This window comes from Myodes glareolus, chromosome 19, assembly GCF_982192425.1.
Source record: "Myodes glareolus chromosome 19, mMyoGla1.1, whole genome shotgun sequence".
Taxonomy (NCBI): domain Eukaryota; kingdom Metazoa; phylum Chordata; class Mammalia; order Rodentia; family Cricetidae; genus Myodes; species Myodes glareolus.
Genome location: NC_142044.1, coordinates 37,904,156 through 37,931,429, shown reverse-complemented (window position 1 = coordinate 37,931,429; position 27,274 = coordinate 37,904,156). Strand labels below are relative to the sequence as shown.

Sequence of the window (27,274 nt, the reverse complement as noted above, 5' to 3'; positions counted from 1 at the left end):
ACACACACGCACACACGCACATGCACACACACACAGGAGTGCTAAGCTTGGTGGAACATGCCTGTGATCCCAGCACTTGGAGGTGGAGGCAGGAAGATGCAGAGTCCAGGGTTATTCTTGGCTATACAATGAGTTTGAGGCCGGCCTGGGTTACATGAGACCCTGCCTCAAAAAACTAACTACCCACTCAACCAACCAAACAAACAGAAACCAAACATAAACAGCTGTGTTTATATGATGCCATTAATATGGAATGTTCAGAGAAGGCAGAGCTGAGCTCTGAGAACAGAACATAGATCTCTGGTTTGGGGGGTAGAGAATTACTGTTCAAAGGTATGCAGGTGTTGGGCACAGTGGCCCCATTTATAGCCTCTGGTGGCTGAAGTAGGAGGCTCAGGTAAGCCAGCCAGGGCAGCTCAGCAAGACCCATTTCAAAAAACAAAGGTATAGGGTTTCTTTTTGGGCAATGGAAATGTTTTGAAATTAGATAGTGGTATCATTGCACAACCTTGTGATTGTACAGAAACCATGGAGCGGTACACTTTAAAAGGATAACTTGCATGATGTATGGGGAGCAGGAGCGGGGGAAGGAGACTGAGAAAGAGCGAGGGCCCTCAGGGGAGAATGGGCTGGTTGGACGCTGAAATCAGAAGGGCGTCAGTACATAACGTCAGTGGCATAAACTTGGAAGAGAAAGCCGCGTCTCATTCCCAGGCACAAATGTGTTGAGTGACAGCAGCCTGTTGTATCCTAGCCCTAAATCAAGATCAAACCAGAGCAGGCAGCAAGCACACCCATGGCTAAGTCTCTGCAGGCTTCTCTGGTGGATTAGGGAGGCACCTGGTTAATCCTTCCAAGAACCAAAACGGCTCATGGAAAGGAGACTGAAGGTCCCCGAGTGATTGAAGTGTTTAGGATTAGGTCAAGAAAAAGAGCCGTGAACGTGCTAAGACCAAATCTGTAAATTCTCTCTGAAGAAAGAGCTGAGGCATAGTTGTTGGCATGCTGAGCTCTGCTGGAACAGATGGATAAGAAGCCGAGTGTTTTGCTATTTCTTTGAAGGTTTTCTAGGGGAAAACTGAGCCGCAGACAGAACCAAAGGCTATAGGGGCCGGAGAGACGGCTCAGCAGTTAAGAGCACTGGCTCTGCTTCCAGAGGACCAGAGTTCTGTTCCCAGGACTCACGTGGTGGCTCCCAACCATCTGTAACTACAGTTCCAGGAGATCCAACTCGTTCTTCTGGCCTCCTGGGTGTCACATGCATGTGGTGCACATACATACAAGCAAACACTCATACAACTAAAGTAAAAACCAATAAGTAAAAATTTAAGAAAAGAATTCAGAATTCTCCTTGGCCGGTAGCTTTATAATTGGGAGTTTCGGTGGCTTATATTCTACTGTAGACTGAAAATATTAAGTGGAACATTCCAGAAACAAAAATCTCACAGGTTTGAAATTGTACAATATTCTGAATAGCAGGTTGAAATCTCATACAGTCATACCCTACCCTGTCTAGGTCACGAGTTCTCACTGGAGACTCAGAGAAGTGACATTGAAGCAGTCTGGGTTAAAGGCTTGCAAAGCCTGGCATCAGCCTAGAATGGCAGGTTTGTTGACGTAGCAGAGAGCCATTTTAATAAGCCCTGGGCACACTACCCTCCCTCTCTTTTCTATATAGTCAAGAGGGTATAGTATTATATACCATCTACATCATAGCTCCCCATCACGTGTGTCTGTATAGTCAAGAGGGTATAGTACTATAGTACTATATGCCGTCTAGGTCATGGCTCCCCATCATGTGTGTTGGTATAGTCAAGAGGGTATAGTATTCTATGCCGTCTAGGTCATAGCTCCCCATTGCTTGTGTTTCTCTTTTTCTCAGCAAAAACCACACATGGATTCATCTCTGTGTGTTAAGTTTCCGTGTATGGGTATTCTACCTGCATATATGTCTGTGTATCACTTGTGTGCCTGGGACCCAGAAAGGCCAGAAGAGGGCGTTGGATCCTCTGGAACTGGAGTTATAGAGTTATTAGTTGCCATGTGGGTGCTGGGAATTGAACTCAGGTCCTGTGCAAGAGCAGCCAGTGCTCTTCATGTCTGAGTCATCTCTCCAGGCACCTTCATATTTCCTTTTAAGATTTATTTTATTTTTTAATTTTGTGTGTGTGTGTGTATGTGTGTGTGTGTGTGTGTGTCTGCTCATAGGTATGTGCACATGATGGCAGGGGCCTGCAGAGGCCCGAGGTCTCAGTTCCCCTGGGTCTAGAGTGGTTGAGAGTTGCTTCGTGTAGAACTCAGGTCCCCTGCAAGAGCAGTATGTGCTTTGCACCTCTGATCCATCCCTCCAGTCCTTCATCTCTGGAGTTTACATCTTATTTTATTTTTAAGTTTATGAGATGCATGACCTTACAGGGAATCTTGACTGTATTAAGCTTCTAGTTTGGGTGTTAGGGGGTAGCTTGGCAGAGAGAGGCAGAAAGACAGGTGTGTGTATGTGTTCACAGATGTGTGTGGGTGCCCATGGAAGTCAACTTTGCAGTGTCTTCTTCAATTACTCTTTACCTTGTTTTTTGAAAAAGACTGTCTCTGTCTTTCTGTGTCTCTGTCTCTCTTTCCCTCTCTCTCCCACGCTCACACCACAAAAACCTTGTAGACTTTCCTTTTTAAATGATCTGAGCCTAGAGTCTTCACAGAGGGAAATGCTTTATTATTTTAAGCCTTCCAGTTCTTTAAAAATAAATTTGTATATCTCTAAATGTATCCATTGCATCTAGAATGTTGTTTGAGTGTTTTATCTAAAAAAAAAAAAACCCTTGTTTGGCTGGACAATGGGGGTACATGCCTTTAATCCCAGCACTGAGGAGGCAGAGGCAGGCAGATCTCTGAGAATTTGAGGCTAGCCTGGTCTACAGAGTGAGTTTCAGGAAAATCAGGACTACACAGAGAAGCCCTGTCTTGAAAGAAAACAAAGTCTTACTTATACCCACACTTGTTCCCCAATTTTATCATTCTTAGATTTTATTTACACATTTTCCCTCTAATTTTTATAATTTATTTATTTATTTAATTAGATGTGCATTGGTGTTTGGCCTGTACATATTTCTGCTTGAGGGTGTTGGATCCCCTGGAACTGGAGTCACAGACAGTTGTGAGCTGCCATGTGGGTGCTGGGGATTGAACCGGGTCCCTTGGAAGAGGAGCCAGTGCTCTTAACTGCTGGACTAACTGTAATGGTAGAAATAAAATTCTGCGGATCCCCAAGTGGCTGCAGCAGGCCATGAAACCACACTGCAGCTCCCTGAGTGGCGTCAGGCAGTGAGAGCAACCAGTCCCAGGCAAGGACAGCACAGTTCCCCAAAGTGGCTGCAGTGAGCCACGAGGGTCAGTGAGTCCCAGGCAGGGAGCCACATGGTGGGTGAGAGACCTCGACAGGGCAGCCGCAGATCTCCAAAGGCCCTGGTCCTGGGCAGGGAGCCACGCAGCCAACGAGAGACAGAGACATGGATAGGCATGCCATGCAGATTGAGGTTGGATATTTATTTAGTGGGTTATGGAAGGGAATGGGAGAAGGGGAAAGAAGAGAGAGAGAGAGAGAAAGAGAGAGAGAGAAACAGAGAGAGGGTGTTGGAGAAGGGAGGCTACTTGTTGGTTCCTGGCTACCTGGCTAGCTTAGACCCAAAATAATCACACAGAAACTGTTTTAATTAAACCACTGTTTGGCCCATTAGCTCTAGCTTATAATTGGCTAACTCTTGCATATGAATTTAATCCATTTCTATTATCTGTGTATCACCACATGGCTGTGGCTTACCAGGTAAAGTTTCCAGCATCTGTCCCTGGGCTGTGGCTCCATCACTTATCTCTAACTCCACCCTTCTTTCTCCCAGCATTCAGCTTAGTTTTTTTCCACCTAGCTAAGTTCTGCCCTGCTATAGGTCCTAAACAGTTTCTTTATTCATTAACCAATAAAAACAACACATAGACAGAAGGACCTCCCACGCCAGAGGGGAAGGGGAGAAGTGGGGAGACAGAAGCTGTCTCTTCAAGAGAGACTGAAAGGAAGGGACTCAGGCTGGAAGTTGAAGATCAGTTTGCCTTGGCAGATGGGGAAGGGAGTGGGTGTGGCTTGTCTCTTAAAGAGACAGGACAGATCATTACACCATCTCTCCAGTCCCTTCAATTTTTATAATCCTTCTTACCAATCATTTTCCGATTAACCTCTAAAGAATTAGCTTTTGGTTTAGCTATTTTTGCCGATTTTGAGGTCATGTTTCTTTCTTTGGTTTCCTCTCTTAATTCCTGTTTTGTGTTTCCTTGGTTTCCTCTCTTAATTCCTTTTTTGTGTTTCCTTGGTTTCCTCTCTTAATTCCTGTTTTGTGTTTCCTTGGTTTCCTCTCTTAATTCCTGTTTTGTGTTTCCTTGGTTTGCTCTGTGCCACTTTGTCAGTCATCAGTTCTTAACATTGCTCTAAATTTCTCTTTTTCCCCCGATAACATGTTTCTAAATCACCACCTTAGTTCAAAAGACTTTACCTGCACCTTGCAAAATACATGTGATATTTTCGTTAGTTGGTCCTCATTATTTAAAAATTTTCTTTATTGAGACTCTCAAAAATAAATAAAGTTTGCTTTATAATTCCTGTGATAATGCAAGAGTTATTTGTGAGATGGTGCCTAGTTAATTTTTTTTTTTTTTTTATGGAAACAGGCTCTCGCTATGTAGCCCTGGCTAGTAAGCTAGAACTTGCTGTCTCGATCAGGCTGGCCTTGAACTCAGAGAGATCCATCTGTCTGCCTCTGCCTCCTGAATGCTGGGATTAAAAGCATGCACCACCACTGCCCTGATGGTGTCTAGTGTGTGATATGTCAAGTGGGGCCTGGGCTGAACTGATGCTACCAAGAGACCCCTGAGCGTTGGAGCTCAGTCCTCAATCATGAAGCCTCCAAAACAGGTGTGCAGGGAAGTGGGGCTGCCCCCCCAAGTGCTCCAGAAGCCAGACCTTTGTTCTGTTGCCCTCACCCTCACTGAGTTGCTCTCCTCCTGCCACAGTCAAAGTGCTGGCCTCTACTGGGCTCGTGGCTTAGCTAATGGGCTGGCAAGAAGGAGTCTGAGGGTAGTGGGTGGCAAGCAATGCTTTGACTCACGCCTAGTTGTATTTCTTCAGCTTACCATGGGAAGTGTGTGCCCACACTCAGGCTGGCACTCCTGCAGAGGAGGGAAGATGGGATGTGTGAATACAGCTACAGCCATTGCTCTGCAGCTTTCCTTGACAGAGATTGGTAATATTAATGTAACTCGGCTGCTGCCTTTTGTCAAGGGTATTGATATGTGTGTGTGTGTGTGTATCTGTGTCTGTGTGTGTGAGGGCCTCCCTGTAGGAACACACTATGTAAAGCAGACTGGCCTCAAACTCACAGAAATCTGCTAGGATTAAATGTGTGCCCCTCCCCCAGTTGGTATTGACCTGTTGTGACTGAAATGTCCTGTGGCCCTGATAAATGCGCAGAGCCAGCAGCCTGTGTGCTGTGCCTGTGGCACGCGTTGGTCCGTCAGTATCTGGTAAGTCATGTGATTTCCCCAAAGTTCAGGTGATCAGCGTGGCTCTGCTTTTACATCCTGGGTTGTAGCCTTTTGCTTTCCCCAGAGACTGGGAAGGAGAGGGCGGGGCTTAGTACTCTTTTATCAGCAGTAGGACATCTCTCCTTCCCTTTATGACCCCCTCCCAACTACTTAACCACAAAACAGTCCCTGAAGAAGACGAGGTTGGTTAGGAGGGCATCCTGTACCCCCAGGATGAGCACCATGAAGGCTCACAGAGCAGAGGAGGAGGCTGGGGCTTTGAAACAAAGCTCTCAGTTCACTGCAGGACCCCATGGCCACTCATCACTGACAGCCTGTTGCTGGGAGCTCTCTCCAGGGAGCCGCCTGGCTGGAATTCCTCGGGTTTTCAACTGTGTTCTCTGCAGAGCATGGCTGTGTCAGGACCCAGAGTGTGATAGCCTTTCTTGCCTGCAGCCAAAAGTATGAACCTCCCCTCTTGGTTTTGTGGGTCCCCTCTTCCTCTCTTGCCCTCTCCCTCCCTTATGCATGTGTAGGTACATGCATGAGTGATGTGTCTGGGTGAACAGGGATGTCTAGGTACCCTTGAAGGTCAGAGGTCAACTTCAGGTTTCCTTGGATATCTGTTCTCTCTCTCTCTCTCTCTCTCTCTCTCTCTCTCTCTCTCTCTCTCTCTTTCTCGCTCTCTCTCTCTCTCTCCACCCCTGTTGCCCCCAACCCCTGTTTTTCTCTGGCTACCCAGCAAACCCTTCTCCCCTCCTAGGACAGAAGTGCCTCTGCCTGCCTTCCAGGGCTGGAATCATAACTGCATAGTAGTACCACAGCTGGCTTTCTCTATGGGCGCTGAGGATCACCGCTCATGCTCACCCTGCAGGTGATTTGATTGAGCGTTTCATCTCTCCAACCTTATTACTTTTCTTTGTTTACCTTTTTATTTCTTTCTTTTGAGTCAGCGTCTCATTATGTAACTCTAGCTGACCTAGAACTCATTATATAGTTCAGGCTGGCCCAGAACTCACAGAGATCCATCTGCCCCTGCCTCTCGAGTGCTGGGATTAAATATGTGAGCCACCACGGCCATTTTCTAAGTTGGACTCCAACAAGTCTCTAATCTAATTGATCAGAACTAACTAAAGGGGCTGGAGAGCTGGCTCAGCAGTGAAGAGCACGTGCTGCTCCTCCGGAGGTCCTGGGTTCAGTTCCCAGCACCCACACTCCAGTTCAAGGGGGCATGAGTCCCTCTTCTGACCTCCATGTGCATCGGACATGCACATGGTACACATATATACATGTGAACAAAACACTCATACAAAATAAATAAATCGCCGGGCGGTAGTGGCACACGCCTTTAATCCCAATACTTGGGAAGCAGAGGCAGGTGCATCTCTGTGAGTCTGAGGCCAGCCTGGTCTACAGATCAAGTTCTATGACAGTAAAGGCTCTTATACAGTAAAACCCTGTCTCTAAAAACCAATAGCTAAATCTTTAAAAATAATTTTTAAAAAAGTAAGACCATTTCCTTTCTGCTCATATGCCTTTTTCCATTTTAAAAGTGTTCTCGGGGCTGGAGATGTGGCTCCTTTGGGAGAGTGTTTGTTTACTGGGCACAGGCCCTGAGTTTGGTCCCCAGCACCATATAAAGCAGGTGTGTGACTAGGGAGGTCGGTACAAGGGTAAAAGCTCCTGCCTCACACACCTGGGTTCACAACACGAAGCAGGCCGCTGTAGATTTCTCTGCAATCCCAGTGGTCCTCCAGCAAGATGGGAAGCAGCGGCAGGAGGAAGTTTGGGGCCAGATGGCCTGCTGTATGCAAAACAGCAAAGGACCTGTGTCAGATAAGGTTGAGGGTGAGGACAAACACTTGAGGTTGTCCGTTGACCTCCATATGTGGGCTGTTGTAGGCACATACCTGCACATCTTTTATACACACACACAACCAGAACTTGGGAAACAGAGAATAAAAGTTAAGGTTATTCTTGAAGCCAACCTGGGCTACAAGTGACATTGTCTCAAGATAAACAAATAAATAGAAGTAGGCCACATGTTGAAGGATATTATAAGTCATTTTCCTTGGGTGAAGTTATTCCACTTCCCTGCGTGTCTGCTCTGGGACTCGACTCTGCAATCCTGCTGTGTGATTTTACTTCTTCCCCTCTTTCCTTCCCTGTGGATTTATCATGTTTTCTCTTGGGAGTTTAGTAATGTGTAGCCTTCTGTTTGTAGCTTGGCTGCCCCTAAGGCTCATTCATGTTCTCGTCTGTTTCTCCATCTTCATTTTTCACCTGTGTTAACACCTCATGTTCCCCTAAAGAGGAAGATGGCCACCAAACCCAAGACTCTTCCAAGGTAAGTCTGTGTGCACACTCATTGCTGCTGCTCAGTCATTGCTGCTGCTCAGTCATTGCTGCTGCTCAGTCATTGCTGCTGCTCAGTTTTTCTGTCTGTTTTCCCTCCAGTCTTATGGGGACCCACCCCCAGTCTCTCATGTCTGCCCTTTTCTCCTCTTGTCACCTCCACAATGCTCTCACCCTCGGAGGACTTGGAGTCTGGGGGTATTGTTGTTATCCTGACGTTGCATTGAATGATGTCTGAATGGTTGTGTACAGACAGTGAAGGCTGGAGTTCTTTCCTGTCTGTGCCTCAGAACAACACTCTATTGTCTCTCACGCTCAGTACCGCTGCTATGAATCCCTCCATGGAGCCTGCCCTGGCTTTCTTCCCTTGCCATCCGTGCCCACCCAATTTCCCTTTTGTCCTTGATGCTTTTCAGCTTCACCGTGGGCTCAGGGTGCAGCTCCATCTTCCCTGACTCTCCCAAACCTTTTCCTGTGATCTCTCCTTCCTCCAGTGCTGGGAAGCAGGCTTCCATCCTCCAGTAGTCCCTGGAGCTGTGTATCCCTACCTCTGAGACGCCTCTCACCTGTTCATTGGCTTCTTACTCTGTGCTTTTTAAAAACTCATATTTATCTTTTTTTTATTTTGTGTTATTGTTGTTGCTGGCTTGTGCACTCACGCGTGTGTGTGTGTGTGTGTGTGTGTGTGTGCGTGTGTGTGTGTGTGTGATAAGTGGACATGTGGGCACATGAGTCCTACAGCACAAATTAGCTCCAGGATGGAGTTTACGTTGTCAGACTTGCAGGACAAATGCATTCACCTGCTGAGCCATCTCGCTGGCTCTGGCTTTTCTCTGTTTTGTCTGACCCCCAGGCTCACTCCATCCCTGAGGCCCCTGCGCGCAGCCTCTCCACATCTCATGCATCAGTTCTTTCTCCCTTGATACGCTCTTTGGAGCTCTCCATTTTCTCTAAGCGTGTTTCCTCCTATTACTGTCTGTGTGTGTCAGTGCCTTGGCATTAGGTTTGGGTCACTCAGTCTTAAGTTTCTTTCTTGCTGTGGTGCCTCTCCACCCTGTGTCTGGCAGAGCAGGGAACCCAGCTGGTCGTGCATGGCCTGAGGGTGCCTGGGTCAAAGAAGTGAGCCCCTTTGGGGCATACTCAGGCAGAAATAAAGGGGTGCCCTGGGATTTAGAGGGTAGGGACTGCGGGTGAACAGTCAGCCACGCCTGTTGTCACAGTTGGGCACCCACATGAGTGTGTCTATGGACTTGATCTTCCCCAAGGGAAGGTCAAGGACATTCCCAAGGTCAGGCAAGGGGGCAGCGAGCACAGAGGCAAAGGTTCTTGGAGCTGCTCATCTCCTTAATTACTTGCCTCCCCCACACTACTTCCCTGGCTCTCATTAGGCGGACAGTGGATGCACAGGGCCCTCTGGCTGCTGGAGCTGCTTGGTAGTTTGCATTGGTGGGTGGTCACGTGGGCTCAGGTGGATGATGGAGGATGAAGTGCTCAGGATAAGTGCTCCGGGGGCCACCGGGCACCACACCTAGAAGCACTGACAGCTTTCTCAGGCTTTGCAGAGTGGGTGGCCTCTGAACAAAGTGGAGGGAGGGAGAACACCACACCAGGCAATGAAAACTCTCTATAGGCTCAGGTGCACAGTCATCTTTGAAGAGGGATCGCGGTGGGAGGTTCCACCCACAAGACTGTCAGACAGCAGCCTGAATGATACAAACTTTTATGATAGCGGTGACCACCGGGAGAGGAGGGGCTGTCAGGGGCATCGGGACCCATGGGTTCCTGTGGTCAGCTCAGCTCATCAGCTGTGGGTCCAGCAGCCAAAAGACATAGGGATCTCTGGGGGCCTGAGTGGTTCTCTGAGAGCTGAGGACTTGTTAGAGATGGGGCTCATACTCAGACTGTGTTGGGCGCAGTCCAGTCTGTGTTGAGAGATGAGCTCTGAGGAGGAAGTGCCACACACATCCCCCAGTGTTTCCTTTGTTCACTGTCCCATGGTACTCTGGAGAGTACCACCCAAACTCAGGACTCAGGTGACAGCTGCTCCTTGGCTGAGCACGTGGCATAGCCACCTGTCAGGGGCTGGAGCTGGTGGTGCAGTAGAGCCTGGAGATCCCTCCGACACCCAGCTAGGATGTTTCACACCGCAGAAACATGTTCCCACATGCCTGAACCACATCTAGATGGAGGTCAGACAGCTGGCCATGCTGAGGCTGATGGGGAAATCTGTCTCCAACCCTGTGGCTTCTGGTGGTACTGTGACCCTGGGCATCCCTGGGCATCCCTGGGCACCCCTGGGCATCCCTGAGCATCCCTGAGTATCCCTGGGCACCCAAGGACATCCCTGGGCATCCCTGAGCACCCCTGGGCATCCCTGAGCACCCCTGGGCATCCCTTGGCTTTGAATGCATTACTCACTCTTCCTGATCTTACATGATGTCTTCACCTCTGTGTCACCACCTGCACACAGACACCGGTCATGTTGGATCAGTGACATATCCTTCGTGAGAGTGACCTCATTTCAGCTAATTACAAAGACCCTGTTTCCAAATAAGGCCACATTCTGAGGTGCCTGAAGGTTGGGATTGCATATCTTTGGGGTGTGGTTTCAAAATCAAACTCATTTACCATCAATATGTAACAAATGGAGTTTGGTTCAGATCCCTCCCCTTTAAGTGGCCCTCAGGGGTTATGAGCCAAACTGGGTTATGTCTCTGGTCTGTGCCATACTTTTGACCTGAGCTATGTGGGCTGTGTGAGCTATGATAATCATCTTTACCAACTCAGTGTAGCAGAGACACAGTGGTTATAGAGAGTGACCAGAGACAGTCAGAGGTCTAACCAGGGGCACTGCAGGTGAGCCAGGGAACTACAGATTATCCAGAACACTGCAGCTGGGCCAGGGCACTGAAGATGATCCAGAACACTGCAGCTGGACCAAGGGACTGAAGATGATCCAGAACACTGCAACTGGACCAAGGGACTGAAGATGATCCAGAACACTGCAACTGGACCAGGGTACTACAGGTGAGCCAGAGCACTGCAGCTGGGCCAGGACACTGCAGATGAACCAGAACACTGCAGCTGGGTCAGGGCACTGCAGATGATCCAGAGCACTGCAACTGGGCCAGGGCACTGCAGATGATCCAGAACACTGCAGCTGGGCTATGGCACTGCAACTGGGTCAAGGTACTGTAGGTGATCCAGGTCACTGCAGCTGGGCCATGGCACTGAAGATGATCCAGAACACTGCAGCTGGACCAGGGTACTGCAGATGAGCCAGGGCACTGCAGCTGGGCCAGAGCACTGCAGACGATCCAGAACACTGCAGCTGGACCAAGTTACTGTAGGTGATCCAGGGTACTGCAGCGGGGCTAGGGCACTGCAGCTGGGCCAGGGCACTGCAGGTGAGCCAGGGCACTTGAGATGAGCCCAGAGATTTCACTGAACAATCAACATTTAGCTACCTTGTCTTCAGCAAATCTGAGTGTTGGGTCCAAATGAAAATGGCACATGTATACCTTCTGGAGCTTTTAAAAGTGACCACTTGTATGTATTTCCTCCCTGGTGTGGTCTGAATATTGACTCCAGGTATCTGGGAACATGGTCTTAGGAGAAGTGTCTCTGTAACGGTTAATCTGTGAGGAACAGATGAAGTCCTGAGTGAATCTGTGTTAGTGACATGAGTGAGGCCATGTTAAGGACCCCAGAACCTGAGACTCATGGGAACAACAAGGCCTTCTGCTGGTCTGACAGTGAATGTTGACAGTGTGTACAGAAACTATCAGCTGCAGCTTCCTTCTCCTAGACTCCTGAGACTGCTCCCCTACACAGACCCCCTGCTGAGATGAGCCAACCCCGCTCCTCCTTGTTCATGCTGTGTATAATCAATAGGCTGAATTTGCTGGTACATCACTATCAGAGCCTCACAGTGCACCCAATCCCACCTTTCCTGTATGTGTGTCTGTCTGTCCTCTCTTCATTCCCCATAGCCCCGGTCAGGTCAGTGCCTAAGGGGTGCGGTTGCAGCAGTAATTAGATAGCATGTAGTAAACTGTGGGCTTACTAAAGGCCACCAGTAGAGGAGAATTGTGAGGATGTGGAGCAGAGACCGGAGCTGGGCTCCCTTGTCCAAGGAACTTTTGTATCCACTAGGAGTCAGACAAAGGCAAAGAAGTGTCCCTCCTCGAAGGTTTGAAGGGAATATAGCCAAGGACACCTTGCTTTTGTGCTTCTGGTTCCCACAGCCATGGAAGAATGTAGTTCTGTTATTGTAGGGATCAAGGCTATGGTTTTAGCATTCACAGTGAAGAAAGTATATGTCCTTCCCCATAAGTGCAGCACAATGGGACATTTCTGCCTTCTTTTTCTTTAAAGTTCCAGAACCTAGCCACTCTTCTGGAGCTGTTTTCAAGAGTCCTTCCTCCCTCCGGCAGCTGCCTAGAGTTTGGCTATGTGAATGAACCATGGCTGCTTCTTTTTCTTCTCTTTTCTTTCTTTTTTTTTTTCAAGACAGGATTTCTCTGTGTAGCCCTGGCTGTCCTGGAACTCCCTCTGTAAACCAGGCTGGCCTTGAATTCAGAGAGCCACCTGCCTCTGCCTCCTAAGTGCTGGGAATAAAAGTGTGTGCCACCACTGCCCAGAGAATCATGGCTTCTAATGAGTCCTGCTGGTGTCTGTGGGTTTTTTCTGGTCTCCTTTACCAGCCAGGGTGCCCTGAAAAGCCATGCAGGATGTCTGCTAGCAATGTAGTGGTCTGGTGGACCCCCCCAGGACCAGTTCCCTCTGAATGCTGACTTCATCAGCCCTGCCAAGTTACACCCTGGGAGGTTTTCCTACCTCACACAGATGGAGGAAGGCTTCTTTTCTTCCCATCTGGTTTGTAGACATGACAAGAACTCCTCAGGGGCCTTCTTTTGACTGTTTGGACTGAAGTTAAACTAAGAATGGTGGATGAGAAACACAGACAGGGGAAGCTCATAAGCACCCCTCCACACGCACACACACTTCATCTAAAGGTAGGGAATAAACCTTGTATGGAGCCCTTCAGTCATGCATGGGGAGTGTCCTCTGAGGTGTCACTGTCTGTCCCGGAATAGCTCTTGGGCTGAGGCCTCTGAGTAGAGTCCAGAGGATCAGCTCTCATAGTGTTCCTGTGTCCTGCCCCAAAGGATCTGTGTGGGGCCCCTATCATTTCCAGGTAGGAGCCCAGCACATCCTTCTCCTGTTCCTGGCCTCTGTAAAGATGAACTAGACAGCTGGAAAGCTAGGCAGGCCTCTCAAGCCACCTGTCAAAGTGTTGGCTTTATAAAGCTGGGTGGGGACAGGCACCAGAACTCCAGTGTATAGAGAAATCAACACTGCAGGTGCCAGCAGGTCCAAGGGAGCTTGCCCATTGAGATGAGTGGTGGCCACCTCCTTGTCACCTGCTTTTGTTGTCCTTTATGACTGCTCTCTGGAGCCTCAGGGCCTAGGCATCACCAGGTGATGGAGATGACAATTCAAGATATCTAAGCCCAACGTATTAACCCCAGCTGGAAGGATGAGCCCATTATCCCAACAGAGGTCACCAGGCACATTCGCCCAACCAGCCAGTAGCATTTGAAGCAGTATGTCTGGGCGTCCACCATGGGCAGCAGCCTGAGCTCAGATAGATGGTCAGAGGAACAGAGAGGGCCTGTCGATGGTGGTGCACACCTTTAATCCCAGCACTCGGGAGGCAGCGGCAGGTGGATCTTTGTGAGTTCGAGGCCAACCTGATCTACAGAGCAAGTTCCAGGACTGGTTCCATAGCTCCTGGGACTTCCTGTCTCAAAAAACTAGAGAGAGAGAGAGAGAGAGAGAGAGAGAGAGAGAGAGAGAGAGAGAGAGAAGTATGCAGGGGTTGGGAGAACAAGAGGCTTGGAACAGTGAACACTTCTGTGGACATAGGTGTGAAGAAGGTCCCTATGCTGAGGGAGTTCCAAGGAGCTGGGGACATCTTTCCATGACAGGCTGTCACCCAGGGGTTGCTTATAAAGTCATGAAACTGGTAGTTGTGGTGACAAGGCCCCAGGCCCTGGTTATCTATAGGCACAGGGAGCTATCATAGAGTCTGGCTGAGCCCGCTTCTTCGTGTCCTGGCAGAAACTGAAAACCGGCCCGAGACAGCACCCTGCCAGGACAAAGCAGCACCCTCTCATGGCATGTAGGATGGAGGCCTGTGTGCAGGCTGTTGTTTCAGAGGCTGTAAGCCCAAGAACTGCCTGTCTGTTGTATTGACTTGTGAAACCTCGGGAGCCCAAGGTGATTCCTCAGCCCCCACCCTGTGACCTGTATCCGGGGCAGTGTTAGGGCTGGGGTATGTTTACAGGAGGCTACAGCCTGGCCTATACTGATTGGATTTCTGCCTCTGACTGCAAACCCTAGTCCAGAACTTCAAGTTCCTGGTCTCATGCTGGTAGAATCAGGCAGCTAGATCCAAAGGTGGGCCTTGCTTGTCCAGGCACTCGAATCTTCCTTCTCGTGCAACTCGAGTCTCCTCAGATTCACCCAAAAATGGAGCAGTTCCTTTGGTGTGGAGGGCGTCAGGCTCCCTACCTGGTTTGGTCTCTGGTCTTCAGGGGGCGTCTATGGGAACAGAAGGAAAAGCAAGCCAATCCTTGGCCTCGTGGGCAGTTCAGCTCTGCCTGTCGCTTGCTGGTCTGAGAAGGACTCAGGAATAGCAGAGGAAGCATGTCCCCTGGGCATTTAGTGGCTGGAGTAAGGTGACAGTCACCGCTCACAGGGTCTGGCTCACCACTGGGTTTGTCCATCTTGTGATTTTTCCTCAACTCCCAGTGTCAACTGTAGCCAAGGGTTCAGAGATGTGCTATTCTCTCCCTGTGTGGCTCCATCTGGCGTGGTCAGCAGCGACTCCTGCCCTCTTCTCTGACTCTCTGGTGCTGTTCTCGGGCCCGTGAAGAGTCTTGGAGCCCAGGTGCACCTTGGAACCTTGTCCTGGGAGAGACTCTCCCTGCCTTTGGGCTCAGCAGCCTCACCTTGGGGAGGAGGCTCACCAGGTATGCGGTACTTGGTCCTGCTGTGGGATAGCTGGGGGTGGTGCAGCATCCCCATGTCTAGTGGGTATCTCCAGGGAGGCTGAAACCACAGCTGAACAAGCAGGAAGCCAAGTCTTGATGGAAATCTCTCCAAAGCCTGAAACTTGCTGGTTTGTTTGTTTTTTTGTTTGTTTTGAGATAGTGTCCAAGCTAGCCTAGAACTTCCTAGGATAGCTAGCCTAGAACGTCACCCATGGCGTCAAACTTGTTTTCTTCCTGCCTTAGTTTCTCAATTATTGGGGTTATAAGCATGCACCCCTACAATTGGCTCAAGGTTTCTTTCCTTTCTTTTGCTGTTCTAAGGACCATGAATGCTTGACAAGTGTTCTACCATTGAGTTACAGTCCCAGACCGAGAGAGAGAGAGAGAGAGAGAGAGAGAGAGAGAGAGAGAGAGAGAGAGAATGAACCTTTTTGTTTTGAAATAGGCTCTCTATAAATTGCCCAGCCCGACCTTGAGTTTGACAATATACCTGCTTCTGTGTCAATATGCCTAGCATGTCTGTCTCAATGGAGCCTCCGGAGAGGGGAGACATGTTTTAGCCAAAGAACTGTACAACTGGCTTAAAGGCGCCTCCTCCAAAGCAAGCAGCACCTGAGCATCTGGCGCCACCAGAGTAGAGGTGACGTGAAGATCTGGATTTCAGTGAAAGCTCTTAGGAAGTGAAACCAGAAAAGCAGTGTCAGGGTGGGGGCAAGGGCGGGCAGGCACGGGAAGGGCGGGGAGGGCAACTTGAAGCACCTGTTGGTTGAATCAGCTCCAGTCCAGGGCTGGGCAGGGCCGGTAAACCTTAATCATCAGTTCTTTACCAACCGCCCCAGGGGACTTTCTTTTTTTTGAGTTAATTAAATAATTTTAAATGTTTAATTACTATCTTCATCATTTTATGTGTCAGTGTTTCTATCTGCATGTGTGTCTGTGTACCATGTGCATGTCTGTTACCCACAGAGGCCAGATGATACATCAGATCTCTTGGAACTGGAGTTAAAGATGGTTGGAAGCCACTAGGTAGGTGTTGGGAATAGAACCCAGGGCCTCGCTCTTTCTCTCTAGTCCCTATTATTACTATTATTATTTCGAAACAGAGTCCCATTAAGTAGCCCTGACTGACCAGGAACTTCCTACATAGACCAGACTGCTCTCAATCTCATCCAGTCACCTTAGTGTTTGAGACAAGGTCTTTTATTAAACCTGAAGATCATCAATTCAGCTAGATTGGCTGGTCATCAAGAGACCCAAGATCCTCCTGTCTCTGCTTCCCCAGTACTGGAATTTTTGGGGACGAGGGCAGGGCAGTAGAGGTTGGAGAGAAGAAGGGGGCTGGGGTTGAACTCAAGACCCTGTAGTTGTTTGGAAAGCACTCTGACATTGAGCTCTGTCCTCCCCCGGAAACTTAAACCTAGGCACACTTTATTATGTCTGTATTCACATGCCAAACAAATCTCTAGGGCCCAAGGGTGTTTCGAGGGCAGGAACACCAGGAAACAGTGTGCATGCAGCCCCCAGGGAACCAGTTGTGGTGGTGTCCTGGCAGCCTTTACAGAAGTTCAAGCAGTCTCCTCGGATCTCCCTACTGATCACTGATTCCTCAGAACTGTGGTGGCTACCATGATTTCTAGAAAAATAAAGTTGACTTGTCAGTGTGGAGAGTGGGAGGACAGGTTAGAGACATTCTGCAGCCACAGCGATGGTCCAGGTATTGCTGGCACACTCACCTTCTGTGTGCCAATTCTTTTCATTGTCAGAATCTTGTGTGCTGGTCCTGGAGCCCAACTTGGAGCCTTGAGCCCTGACCTGCCAGGTGTCTGTGTCCCCAAGTACAGTCTTTACTTGGCCCTTTCTGGGAACCTCTCACCTCTCACTGCAGATGAGTTGCATGAGGTGGTAATGGTGCCACACCAGCTCCAGGGAGAGCCTGGCTTGGACTAAGTCAGCGGGATGCCACCTGCCTGGTCATCATGACTGACTCACAGCTATGCAGTCAGGTTTGTCTTGAGGTCACCATAGCAACGGACCGCAGGTTGGGGGCTCAAAGCAAATAGAAATGTTCTTTTCCCTCAGTTCTGGGGGTTAGTGTGTGATTCCTCCTGCAGTTCAGGTTGAACTCTTTCTGCTCCACCTCTGATGATCGCTTCCAAACCTGAGGCACCTTGCGGGATGTTGCAGGTCCTCCCATTTCTGCTTCCTCGTGGAGTCATTTCTTGCCAGTGTGTCTCATATTCACACCGCATTCTCTCACAAGGTCACATTTATATTGGACGGCAGCCCATTCTAGTGACCTCAACTTGATGACAAATGCAAAAAATCCATTTCCAAATAAGGTCACACTCCCAGGTTCGGATTAGGAGTTGAACATAGGTAGCTATTAGGACAGAGTTCAACCTGCAATAGCAGGTGCCCCAGCCAAAACCCCTGAGAGCCCATGAAATTTTTCTAGAACTTTCGGGTAAAAGGTTGATGGGTATCCTGTATCTTGGTCACCCTGGTCCTGGGGATCACTTGGTTTCTAGCTCACCAGACTGGAGGCTGACCCAAGGTCCCTAGGTACTCACGCCTCCTTTCCGCTTAGGACTGAACATTCTAAGTTGCCCTTTTCTTCTTTCTTTCTTTCATTTATTTGTTTGCTTATTGTCTAAAAGACAATTGTCTAAAGCCTTGTTTGCTTCTGTGATCAGTCAAAGGCCATATTCTGCCGATCCTTCATGGGAGGGACCACAGCACTTAAGACTTACCATGTGGCCAGCCATTTGTCCTCCAACTTGAAGAGCTAAGAAGGAACCTCTGCTGCCCAGGCTGGGTGTAAATCCCTGGACTCAGTTTCCCCAAATAGCCCAGGCTTTTCTTTCATAAAACATATGCACTGCTAAATGTTGAAACTCTACTCTGTCTTGGTCACTTTTCTAATGCTCTAAAGACACTCCGTGGCCAGGGACTCTCTTATAAAAGGAAACACTTAATTGGGGACTGGCTTACAGTTTCAGACGCTTTGTCCATTATCGTCACGATAGGGACTATGTTGGCACTTATTATGCTGGCGCAGTCGCCTCGAGCTACATCCCGATTCACACGGGCCAAGGGAGAGAGCTAACTGGGCCTGTCACGGGCTTTTGAAACCTCAAACCCACTCTCAGTGACACACTTCATCCAACAAGGCCACATCCCCTAATCCTTCTAATTCTCTCAAGCAGTTCCATTCCCCGGTGACCGAACATTCAAATATATGAGCCTACTGGGACCATTCTCGTTCCTGCCACCACACTCTTTTATTATTTTTATTATTATTATTACTATTATTATTTATTATTGTGCTTTCTTTCCTAGAAAGCTTTGTATCTTGCAAAGCCACGCCACTCGTGTCTGTGTACACAGACTTGTCAAGAGGGATCTCTGAGTCAGCTCTATTAGGGCCCTCCCCGTGCTACTCTCCTCCAGGGGCTTGGGGACCCTGATAGTAAAGTTGTGCACAGGACAGTCCCTCCACCATCCATCCCTGGGCCACAGTCGTAGGCTCAGTTCCCCTGGCTACCTCAGCCTTCTTGCCTAGCAGAGATTCCCCAAGGCTAGCATCACTGTTTCCTGGATCCATGGTCCCATAAGTGTATGGAAGCTAGCTCGTCCACATCAGTGCTGTCTGGGCTGACCTCTGACCACTATTAGAACTGCCGTGAGTGTCCACTCGTAGGAATTGGTCCGACCAGGACCGGTTTGGGCTGTGTTGCAGACCCGCTGCAGCCTGTGTTCCTCTCTGTAGTCTGGAACTATCTGAACTTTACCCTAGGTTCAGGATGCAGTGAGCCCTATGCGTGTCTCTGCGCTTGTGGCTACTTGCCCTAGTGATAGGACCGTGGTCCCCTGAGGGCTGAAACTAGCAGAGCAGGGGACATTATTTAGGGGGTCCATGGGTGGGGTACCACGATCTCTGTGTGAACGTACAAGGGAGGGGCTTCTAAAAGGAGATTCAAGGAGAAAAGCCTATTTGAGGTCCCAGAGGCAGCGCCAAGGGGAGGCTCCAAGTCACACAGCTGTGGGCTCTTGAACATCTTGCCTGGATGTTCAGGAGTGTGAGCAGTTTGGTCAGCTCTACTCCTTCCTGATCATCCACTTAGCTGCTATAATTCAGGAACTTCATGTGCAAAGGAGGTCATGTGGCCACTAACCTGCTAGGATCTCTGGAATGTGACTGTTAGAACCTTTGAATCAGAGTCGGGGCAACAAGGTTGGAGGGTCCTGCTGGGGTGTTGTCCTCTCTTGTCTAGGGAGTCCAAGCTCGGCATAGAATCCTGACCTGGGGCAAGTGAGAAAGGTGGTGGCTACCCCAAATAGGCTTCAGAACCCCCCACATTTGGGCCTCTACTGTCCCAGCTCTGGGCAGCTACAGGGAGATTTGTACAGAAATTTGACCCGGTTCTGCCTTGAACAGCAGAACAAGTCAGAGGCCAGGTATCAGAGGTAGGGGTCATCCTCATCCCTCTTAGCTATGGAGGCCCAAGGATGGGTGCGGAGAAGGGGAGGGGGGCATTCCAGACTACATACCCAATCTGGGGTATGACCCAGAGACTGCTTGGCGCAGCTGCTCCTAGGAACGCCATTGGTCCCTTAAAGAAGCAGGGTAGACAGGAGGGAGTGAGATCTGCATGCCAGGTGTGGGCAGATGTGCTGGGATACGCCCTTCCAGCCCCCAGGAATGCACATACTCGGTGCCTGGCCTGGGGTGGGGGCTGAGAAAAGAGAGCAGGCAGGACAGGGTGGGCCGTCGTAGGGTGTGAGACAGACAAGCCCTCCTGGGAGAGGCGTCCACCAGCCATCCACCCACTGTGCGTCTATGGCCTGCCCTGGCCTGCCAGCCTGCCCACCTCACCCAATATTTTCCATGGAAAGTTCCCAAGGTAACAGCAACACAAACTCATGACAAAGATGAACCCAGGCAGGGACAGGTCTGGGGTGGGGTGGGGGTGGAAGGTGGTCACAGGCTTGGGGTGGGTGGAGGGGGCAGGGCTAGCTTTAGGCCCCCGGGGACTCCTAAGTCACTCTGTCAGTAGAGAGGGAGGGCCTGGGACCAGCATGGCCATGGGCAGGTGAGGGCTTTTGGCTTGTCTGTTAAGCACAAATTCTACTCCTTGGTAGCAGAATCGATGATGGTTGGGTAGAGGGTGAGCGGTGGGCTCATGCTGGAGTCCATGAATACACCTGCCCCTGTGGAGATCCCTGAGCATCCCCACCCTCCTGCTCTTCTATCTGGTGGGGATTCCAGGACGGAGGAGGGCTAGGTCATTCCAGTCTCAGGTGGGGAAGGTACGGCAACTGTGAGGTTCCTGGAAACAGAGCAGACCAGTCTAGTGTGCCAAGAAGTCTTGAGTGGGGGTTGTCTGAGTCCCATGGAGTGGCCACGTGACTGGGAGAGGGTATAGTCCAGCACTCCCTGGGGGCCGCATGGCTGTGGGAAATTCCTGTGACTCTCCAGTCCCCTGCTAAAGTGTGTGTTGATGCCCCCATTTCCTATAATTCTTAGCCATCCCCAGAGCAAGCCTGGTACCCATTATAGCAGCCCCCCAAAGGTATTGCAGCCCTATGGCCATGTGAGTGACTATATGGGACTTGGGTGGTAATTGAGCTCACTGAATGCCCCCCTCGTCCCATACAGGAACTGAGGGGGGAGGGGCCAGATACTCCAGCTAGAAGCCCCTTCCTCTCCACAGCCCTTCCCCCACCCACATGACTGAGGATGGGCACTGGGTTTCCCAGGAAACAGTAGGAAGAAAAGTGCTGGAGCCAGACTGGCTGGGGCTGGTGGATCAGCGGCTCAAAGGAAGGTGGGGTTCACGGAGCTAGAGCTGTTTCCCGCCAGTCCCCTAGTCCAGGGAGTCTCCCAGCACCAACCTGTGCAAGGGTAAGGACAGGCAGTCCTGTGGACCCCCTGGTCCTGACTTGGGTCCCCCTGCCCTTGTAGGGCTGCTTTTGCTGTCCTGGACACCCTGCAACCTGCTCAGCATCGACCATGGGAAACCCCGCTTCAAGGCTTGGCTGCCTGGGGGAGAGGAGGAACCGCTCACACACCAGCCCCAGGATCCACACCAGCCCCAGGACCCGAGAGGATCTCTCTCCATCCGCAGCTCCTCAGGGCCTACTTCCACCAGGGATCCCCTGGGCCTGGTGGGGCTTCCGTGCTGTCCAGGTGACAGAGGTCACAGAGACAGTGGTGACAGAGACAGTGGTGACAGAGGCCGTGGAGATGGGGCCCTGCAGTCAAAGAAAGCAGCCAGCCCAGGTGAGGAAGGACAGCTCTCGAGTGTGGGGACTCCAAGTAGAGGCCAGATGAGGTGAGTACAACCTTCTTGCAGGCACCCCTAGCACCCCTGGACACACTGTGCAGCTGGCTGGATGGCATGGAGGAACTGCAGGCCTCACAGGGACCCCTGGCTGCAGATGCCACTTTGGCTGCTTCCCAATTGCGGGAACAGGAGGTACAGGGCCAGGAGATAGGAACAGGGGTGAGGGGCACTTTTACCCTTTGAACCTCAGGTCAAGTCACTGGTAAATAATGGTCATTACCATGTGCTTGAATACATTAGATCTGTTCCCCAAGGGTGGGCTGTATACCTATACCTGTTAATATTCCCACAGCCAGTAATCCCCCTTGATTAAAAAAAAAGAGGGGGCAGTAGCGGGAAGAGGATGGGCAGGGACCCCAGAACCCTGCCCAAGCCCTCTGACCTCACGTCTGGTAGCTGCTCCTGCGTCTACTGAGGGAACGTGCCCCACACATGGAGCCAAGATTACAAGAGGCTGGGAGCCCAGCAGAGCTGTGCACACAGTGGCACCGCCTGGTACAGCAGGCAGAAACCAGGTGAAGCCACAGGTGGGGGGACTGTGAGGGTTCTAGGACAAGAAGGGCACCCCTGACAGCTCCTCCATCTTTGCCCCAAGGTGGAGACTCCTGAAGCAGCTGGTCCCGACGGCCCAGAGTTTTGAAACCGCCTGCAAGGCTCTGCTGGTACAGCTGAACCCAAGTGAACAGCTACTGGCTGAGCTACTGCTGGAGCCCAAGTGCCCTGAGGAATCTTTACCATACTCCCAGGTACGGCTCAGGCTCGGGGTGGGAGGGTGTGGGCTGTCACAGGCTCAGTGTCTTGTGTGTGTTCACAGGAGGTGTACAAAGGGGTTGGGGTACGCGCCAAGGACCTGGAAAGGGTTTTAGAGACGGGAAGGAGGCTGACAGAGCTCCTCACAAGTAAGTGGTCCCCAGCCAGTCACCAGGATGTACTCAGGGAGCCCACAGAAAAGTCTACCCTTTACCTAGTCCCCCGAGTCCCTGAGTCCAAGGCCTCGATGTTGTCACTGATGGTGACAACCTTCACCAAGGACCCTTCTAATGCCCTCATCCCTGCTACTGGTCCCTCAGTTCCCCTTCCGTGTCGGTGTTTCCTCCCTGGCCTCTTGCCTCTGGCTGCAGGCGACCAAGCTCAGCTGGTGCGACAGCAGCTGGATCACTTTCAGGAGCGCGTGAGGTTGACTGAGTCACAGGTCGCCTGTGCCCAACAGAAGCTGCTGTATGCTCAGAGGACAGCGTCCTTCGAGGCCTCTCCACCAGCAGGCTCGGAGGCCCAGCTTGGACTGGAGGGGTCTGCCTCGGCACACCCAGGGCTCAAGGATCAGAAGCAGGTGTTTGTACCCCCTTGACTTTACAGAGAAGAAAGACCTCCAGGCTACCTCCCTCAAGCCCTCTGAGGAAACTGCAGCCCACTGTGTTATAGTGGTGTCCTAGATTGTCTGGGATTGCGTGCTTTCTGTCCCTGGTGAAGGCTGTCTAGAACAATGCCGCTTTCCTCCTACAGCTGAGTGTCCAGCTGGCCCAGCTAGCAGAGCGGCTTGAACAGCTGGCACAGTGGGCAGAGACTTCTACTCATGCAGCGGCACCCACAGTGACCATGTGGGATCAGAGCCCCTCATCAGGTACACCAGGGCCTTAGGGGGTACCTGGGAGTCTTTGGGAAGTCCCTGTCGGGGCTGGAGGCAGGATCAGGCCCATGCTCAAGAAACCAAGGTAGGCTGAGTGTGAAGGTGTTGCCAAGGCTGGGCTCTCAGGTGTTTGTGTCTCTTCCTAGCTGTGCTTCAGGCAGACACGAAGCCCCTGGAGGGGCACTGGTTAGAGATTCGAGAGCAAGACACTGGGCTGAAGGCCATATGGGAGCCAGCTGTGCAGATCTTGTGTGACCTAAAGGAGCAGGCAGCCATGGAGGAGTTGAGGCCGGAGGGTGACTGGAACCTAACCTCGCAGGTGCCTTGATAAACTAGGGGGAGGAAGGTATCCCCAAGAGTCCTTTATGGGGAGAGGTGATCACAGGGACATTGGACAGCTAGGGTACTCTGAGACTGAACTGTTGTTTGCTGTCGGAGGAACCAAGGCAGAGAACTCTGGGAGGGATGGGAGAGAGTATCAGGGAAGGGAAGTGGGGGCCGCCGAGCCAACTGGAGAGATGGCTGGTGATGACTTCATGCTCACCTTCTAGCTTCTGACAGTCTCAAATCTCCATTTAAGGCCACAGCTTTCCCAGTAGGGCCGGGGCTGGAGATCAGGCCATCTCTGACTGTTAGCAAGGGCAGCTCCTCTTTGGACAGTGCTGTCAAGCTCCAGGCTGTATGGGTAGGGGTGACCTAGTATCTACATGCCTTTTCTAGCAAGTGGAGAGCTATTAATTAAGATAAAAGCATGGCTGTGAATGAGTTCCATTTATGCAACAGCTGGAAAGAAAATTCGTCAGGGGAAAAATAGAAAGAAATAGACTTACTTCTGACTCACAGTCTGGGATGGTCTAGCATCAAACAGGCAAGAGTGGGCTCTCCTTCCACTTAGCCCCCTTTTCTATAACACAGGAGTGGCTGGGATGCATGAGACCCTTCTTAAGGTTTGCTGTCCACCCAGAAGTTCTAGGTTCCTTTGCTTGTTCTCAGATTTCTCATTCTCGGGACTGATGGTTTCCTGGGCCACTGGAAGCAGCTATGGCCAATGGGAAAGTTGAAACTGTGGTTGTACCCTGACTCAAAGTTCTGAAAGCTGAGAGTTTGAAATGGACGGGGCTGGCTCCTGAGAGTCTGCTCTGCCTCTCTCCTTGCCATGTGCACAGTGTATTCCTTCTGTGCCCTCTGTGTATTCTGTGCCCCAATCCCACTCCCCTTTTGCATATGTGTGCGTTTATGTGTATGCAGGCACACATGTGCAGGGGCCAGAAGTGGGCATATGGTGTCTTTCTCAAGCATTCTCCACCTTGTTGTTTTGAAGATTTATTATTTTATTTTTAATTATGCATGTTTGTGTGTGTGTGTATGTATGCATGCACACATGCATGTGGGTACCCACAGAGACCAGAAGAAGGCACCAGATCCACTGGAGCTAGAGTTATAGGCAATCATGAATTGTCTGACCTAAGAATTGAAAACTGAACCAGGTCCTCTGCAAGAGCATCAAACGCCCTTATCTGCTGAGATATCTCTCTGCCCCCTTCTCCCGCCTTATTTTATGAGTCAGGGTCTCTCTCCCTGGACCTGGAGTTCTTACTCATCTCGACAGCTGGTCACTGGGTCCCAAGAATCTTACCTCTGTTTCCCTGGTGTAGGATTACTGGCGAGCCACCATGCTGATTTGTTTGGTTTATTTTTTACATAGATGCTAGGAATCAAACTCAGGTCCTCACGCTTTGCAGCAAATACTTTACCAACTGAGCCATCTTTCCACTCCCCAAATCCCATCCCTCTTAAGGGCAGCCGTGACATTGGTGCCTACATTCCACTTTGACCTCATCCTACCGTTAGCTATATATACAACTGCCTCTTTCAAAGTAAAGACCGGGGCTTCAACTTGGGATTGGGTGGTAGTGGTGGTGGATCCAATTTACCCACAGGGAGGATTTTACTGATTTTCTTCACCTTGCCCCGAACATCGGCACAATCCTGGGTGCAGCTGCCTTCCTCATACTAAGGAGGCATAGGGATTGGGCCAGCATGTGTGGTCTTCTTGCTAGTGTGGCTGTTAGTGTGAGGTATAAGGTGAAGGGAGGTGTCAGGAAGAGAGTTCAAGATGTAAGGTGTACAGAGGAAAAAAGATTCTACCCTTTAGCTTTTCCTGCCGGGAGAGCCAACAGTAGACCAGGCTATTCCGATGACAGGAGTTCCTATGGGGACAGCAAACCCTGGTGGTGTCATGGCTAAGGAGAAGAGGAGACACTGCCTATGGGAGCATCTGCCACTTGGGCCTCCTGATGGAGCTGCTGGGCTGCCAGGCTGCTGTGTCTCGCCCTTCCTGTGAGAGGTGAGCCTGTTTGCCAGCTGCCCCGCCCCACTCTTGCTGGCCCTCTACCCTGCTCACATCTGCCCATCTCTTCTCCAGGATGCACACCCTGGGAGGAATGTTGCTGCTTGTGGGCCACCTTGTAGAGAAACTGGTCTCATACTCCCGTAGGCTGAGCCAGGCTGAACCCTCGGGGACCAAGGTGGGACCAGCGGCCAGAGACTTTGGCCTGCACAGTAACTGTGGACCAGTCCAGGATTAGCCTAATGACACTAGCTTTAGTGCCCTGGACCCTCTGTCCTTGAGCAACACCCTCTGTGAGACCATTTGATCTCTAGGAGGAGTTAGCTGGAAGGCCTAAGTGTTGGATAGGACTGCTGAGAAGTTCTGGAGGATGGGGGCATCTGCTCAGGAGTGGTGGGCAATTTTGGGCATGGGTTCCTCCAGTTCCCTAACATTGCTTCCTAATATGTAGGTGCTACAAGCCCAGAACTGGGCGCTGGAGGAGTTGCCTGGGGCCCTGAGCCTAAAGTGCTGGACTCAAGCCCCAAGGGAGGTACTGACACTGAGGAGTCTTGACCAGGAGTCGCCTGGGGATCTGAGAAGTAGAGTTAAGGCTTGCCTTCTGGGGCAGATTTCAGAACAGAGCTGGAGGCTTTGGTGGGCAGACGTCATCACGGAGAGTTGGAGTCGGAGGAAGCCAGAGCATAGCAAGAGGAGCAAAGAGAAAAGGGACCAGTGGGTACAGGTGGAACAGGGCCACCAGGGACAGGTAAGAGCAGATAGATACATACTCTGTTTACCCCGATACCTCAAAGCAAGGGGCCACGGTATACTAGGGTCTTGTCAGTGTGTGTGGGGGTACTACCTGTATTGCTTTGGTCATATAATAAAGTGGTCTAGGGTGTTCTTCACACCCCAAGCCACAGACAGCACTGAAACATTCCCCAGTAGGACCTTGTGGACAGCTTCCTGGCAACTGGGCAGCAGGACAGGGATGAACAAGGCTGGCCCGGCTATATCTGGGGGAAATGTGGGCCTGACCACAAGTGCCCCACCGTGTTGGAGCCAGGGCTCCCCAGTGGCCAGAAACAGCCACACAGCATGGTCAGAACAAGGAACGCGGAAGGGGCAAGTGCGTCAGCGGCCAGAGGCAGGCTCAAGGTCCAAGGAGCCTTGGTGAGCAGGTGTGAGTGTGGGCTTGTGACAGTGGGGAGGACAGAGCCTCAGGAACTGCCCCCAGCCCCTACATAGAAGGCTAGATACACCTGTGCTCGACAGGTGACGAGAGGAGCCCTGATGGTCCGTGTTGGAGGTGGCTGGGCAGCTCTGGATGAATTTCTGGTCAAAAATGACCCTGTCAGAGGTGAGAGTTGGGGATAGGCAGGGACGTGCAAGTCGCCAGGGCCTGAGGGTGGGTAGGTAGGGGTCGTTTGGCATCTGCTTTAGCCCAGCAACCTGGAATCTCTGAACAGCAAAGGGGAGGACCAGTCAGAAGATCCACGAGAGGTTCCTATGCTGGACTCCTAGTGTGCCGGCCCCTGATGTGTTCACCCTGAGGCTCTGGACCTCTATCCGAATGGGTTCCAGCAGACCCCTGCCTCAGAAGGTGAGAGCTAGCATGGGCCTCAGAGCCAGGGGCCAGGTCCTCCAGAAGGACCTTCTCTGAGCCCTGGTGGAGGAACTGAATGGTGAGGTGAAGCCTGGCCAATCCTTTCAGACAGGGCTGCCAATTGGCAAAGAACACAGAGATCCCGGTTCCTACAGGGTCAAAACCTCGGAGCAGCCCACTGATGAGAAACCCTGAAGACTTCACGACCCAGCAGAGAGGGACAAGAAACAGTGGCAGAACTCGCTCAGGGACTGAGCGGGAGCCACACAGTCCCAGCACACAGGGCGGGGTTGTGGCTCTCGCTCTCAGCAATAAAGAGGAGTTTGGGGAACTGGGCTCTCTCTGACGGGTCTTCATTTCCCTTGCAAACTCCATTCAAAAGCC

The 27,274-nt window shown here is 51.0% G+C and overlaps 1 protein-coding gene across 1 annotated transcript; it reads left to right on the top strand.

Moving 5' to 3' along the window:
- Window positions 1-20,947: 20,947 nt before the first annotated feature.
- Window positions 20,948-27,221, top strand: LOC125413476 (uncharacterized). Its single transcript, XM_048454895.3, has 15 exons — window positions 20,948-21,261; window positions 21,335-21,457; window positions 21,722-21,840; window positions 21,921-22,071; window positions 22,140-22,224; window positions 22,447-22,655; window positions 22,829-22,946; window positions 23,099-23,271; window positions 25,157-25,299; window positions 25,378-25,480; window positions 25,754-26,050; window positions 26,233-26,457; window positions 26,560-26,644; window positions 26,754-26,887; window positions 26,999-27,221. The coding sequence occupies exons 1-15, from the start codon at window positions 20,992-20,994 to the stop codon at window positions 27,083-27,085; spliced, it is 2,322 nt and encodes a 773-aa protein (XP_048310852.3). The 5' UTR covers window positions 20,948-20,991; the 3' UTR covers window positions 27,086-27,221.
- The last annotated feature ends 53 nt before the right edge of the window (window positions 27,222-27,274 follow it).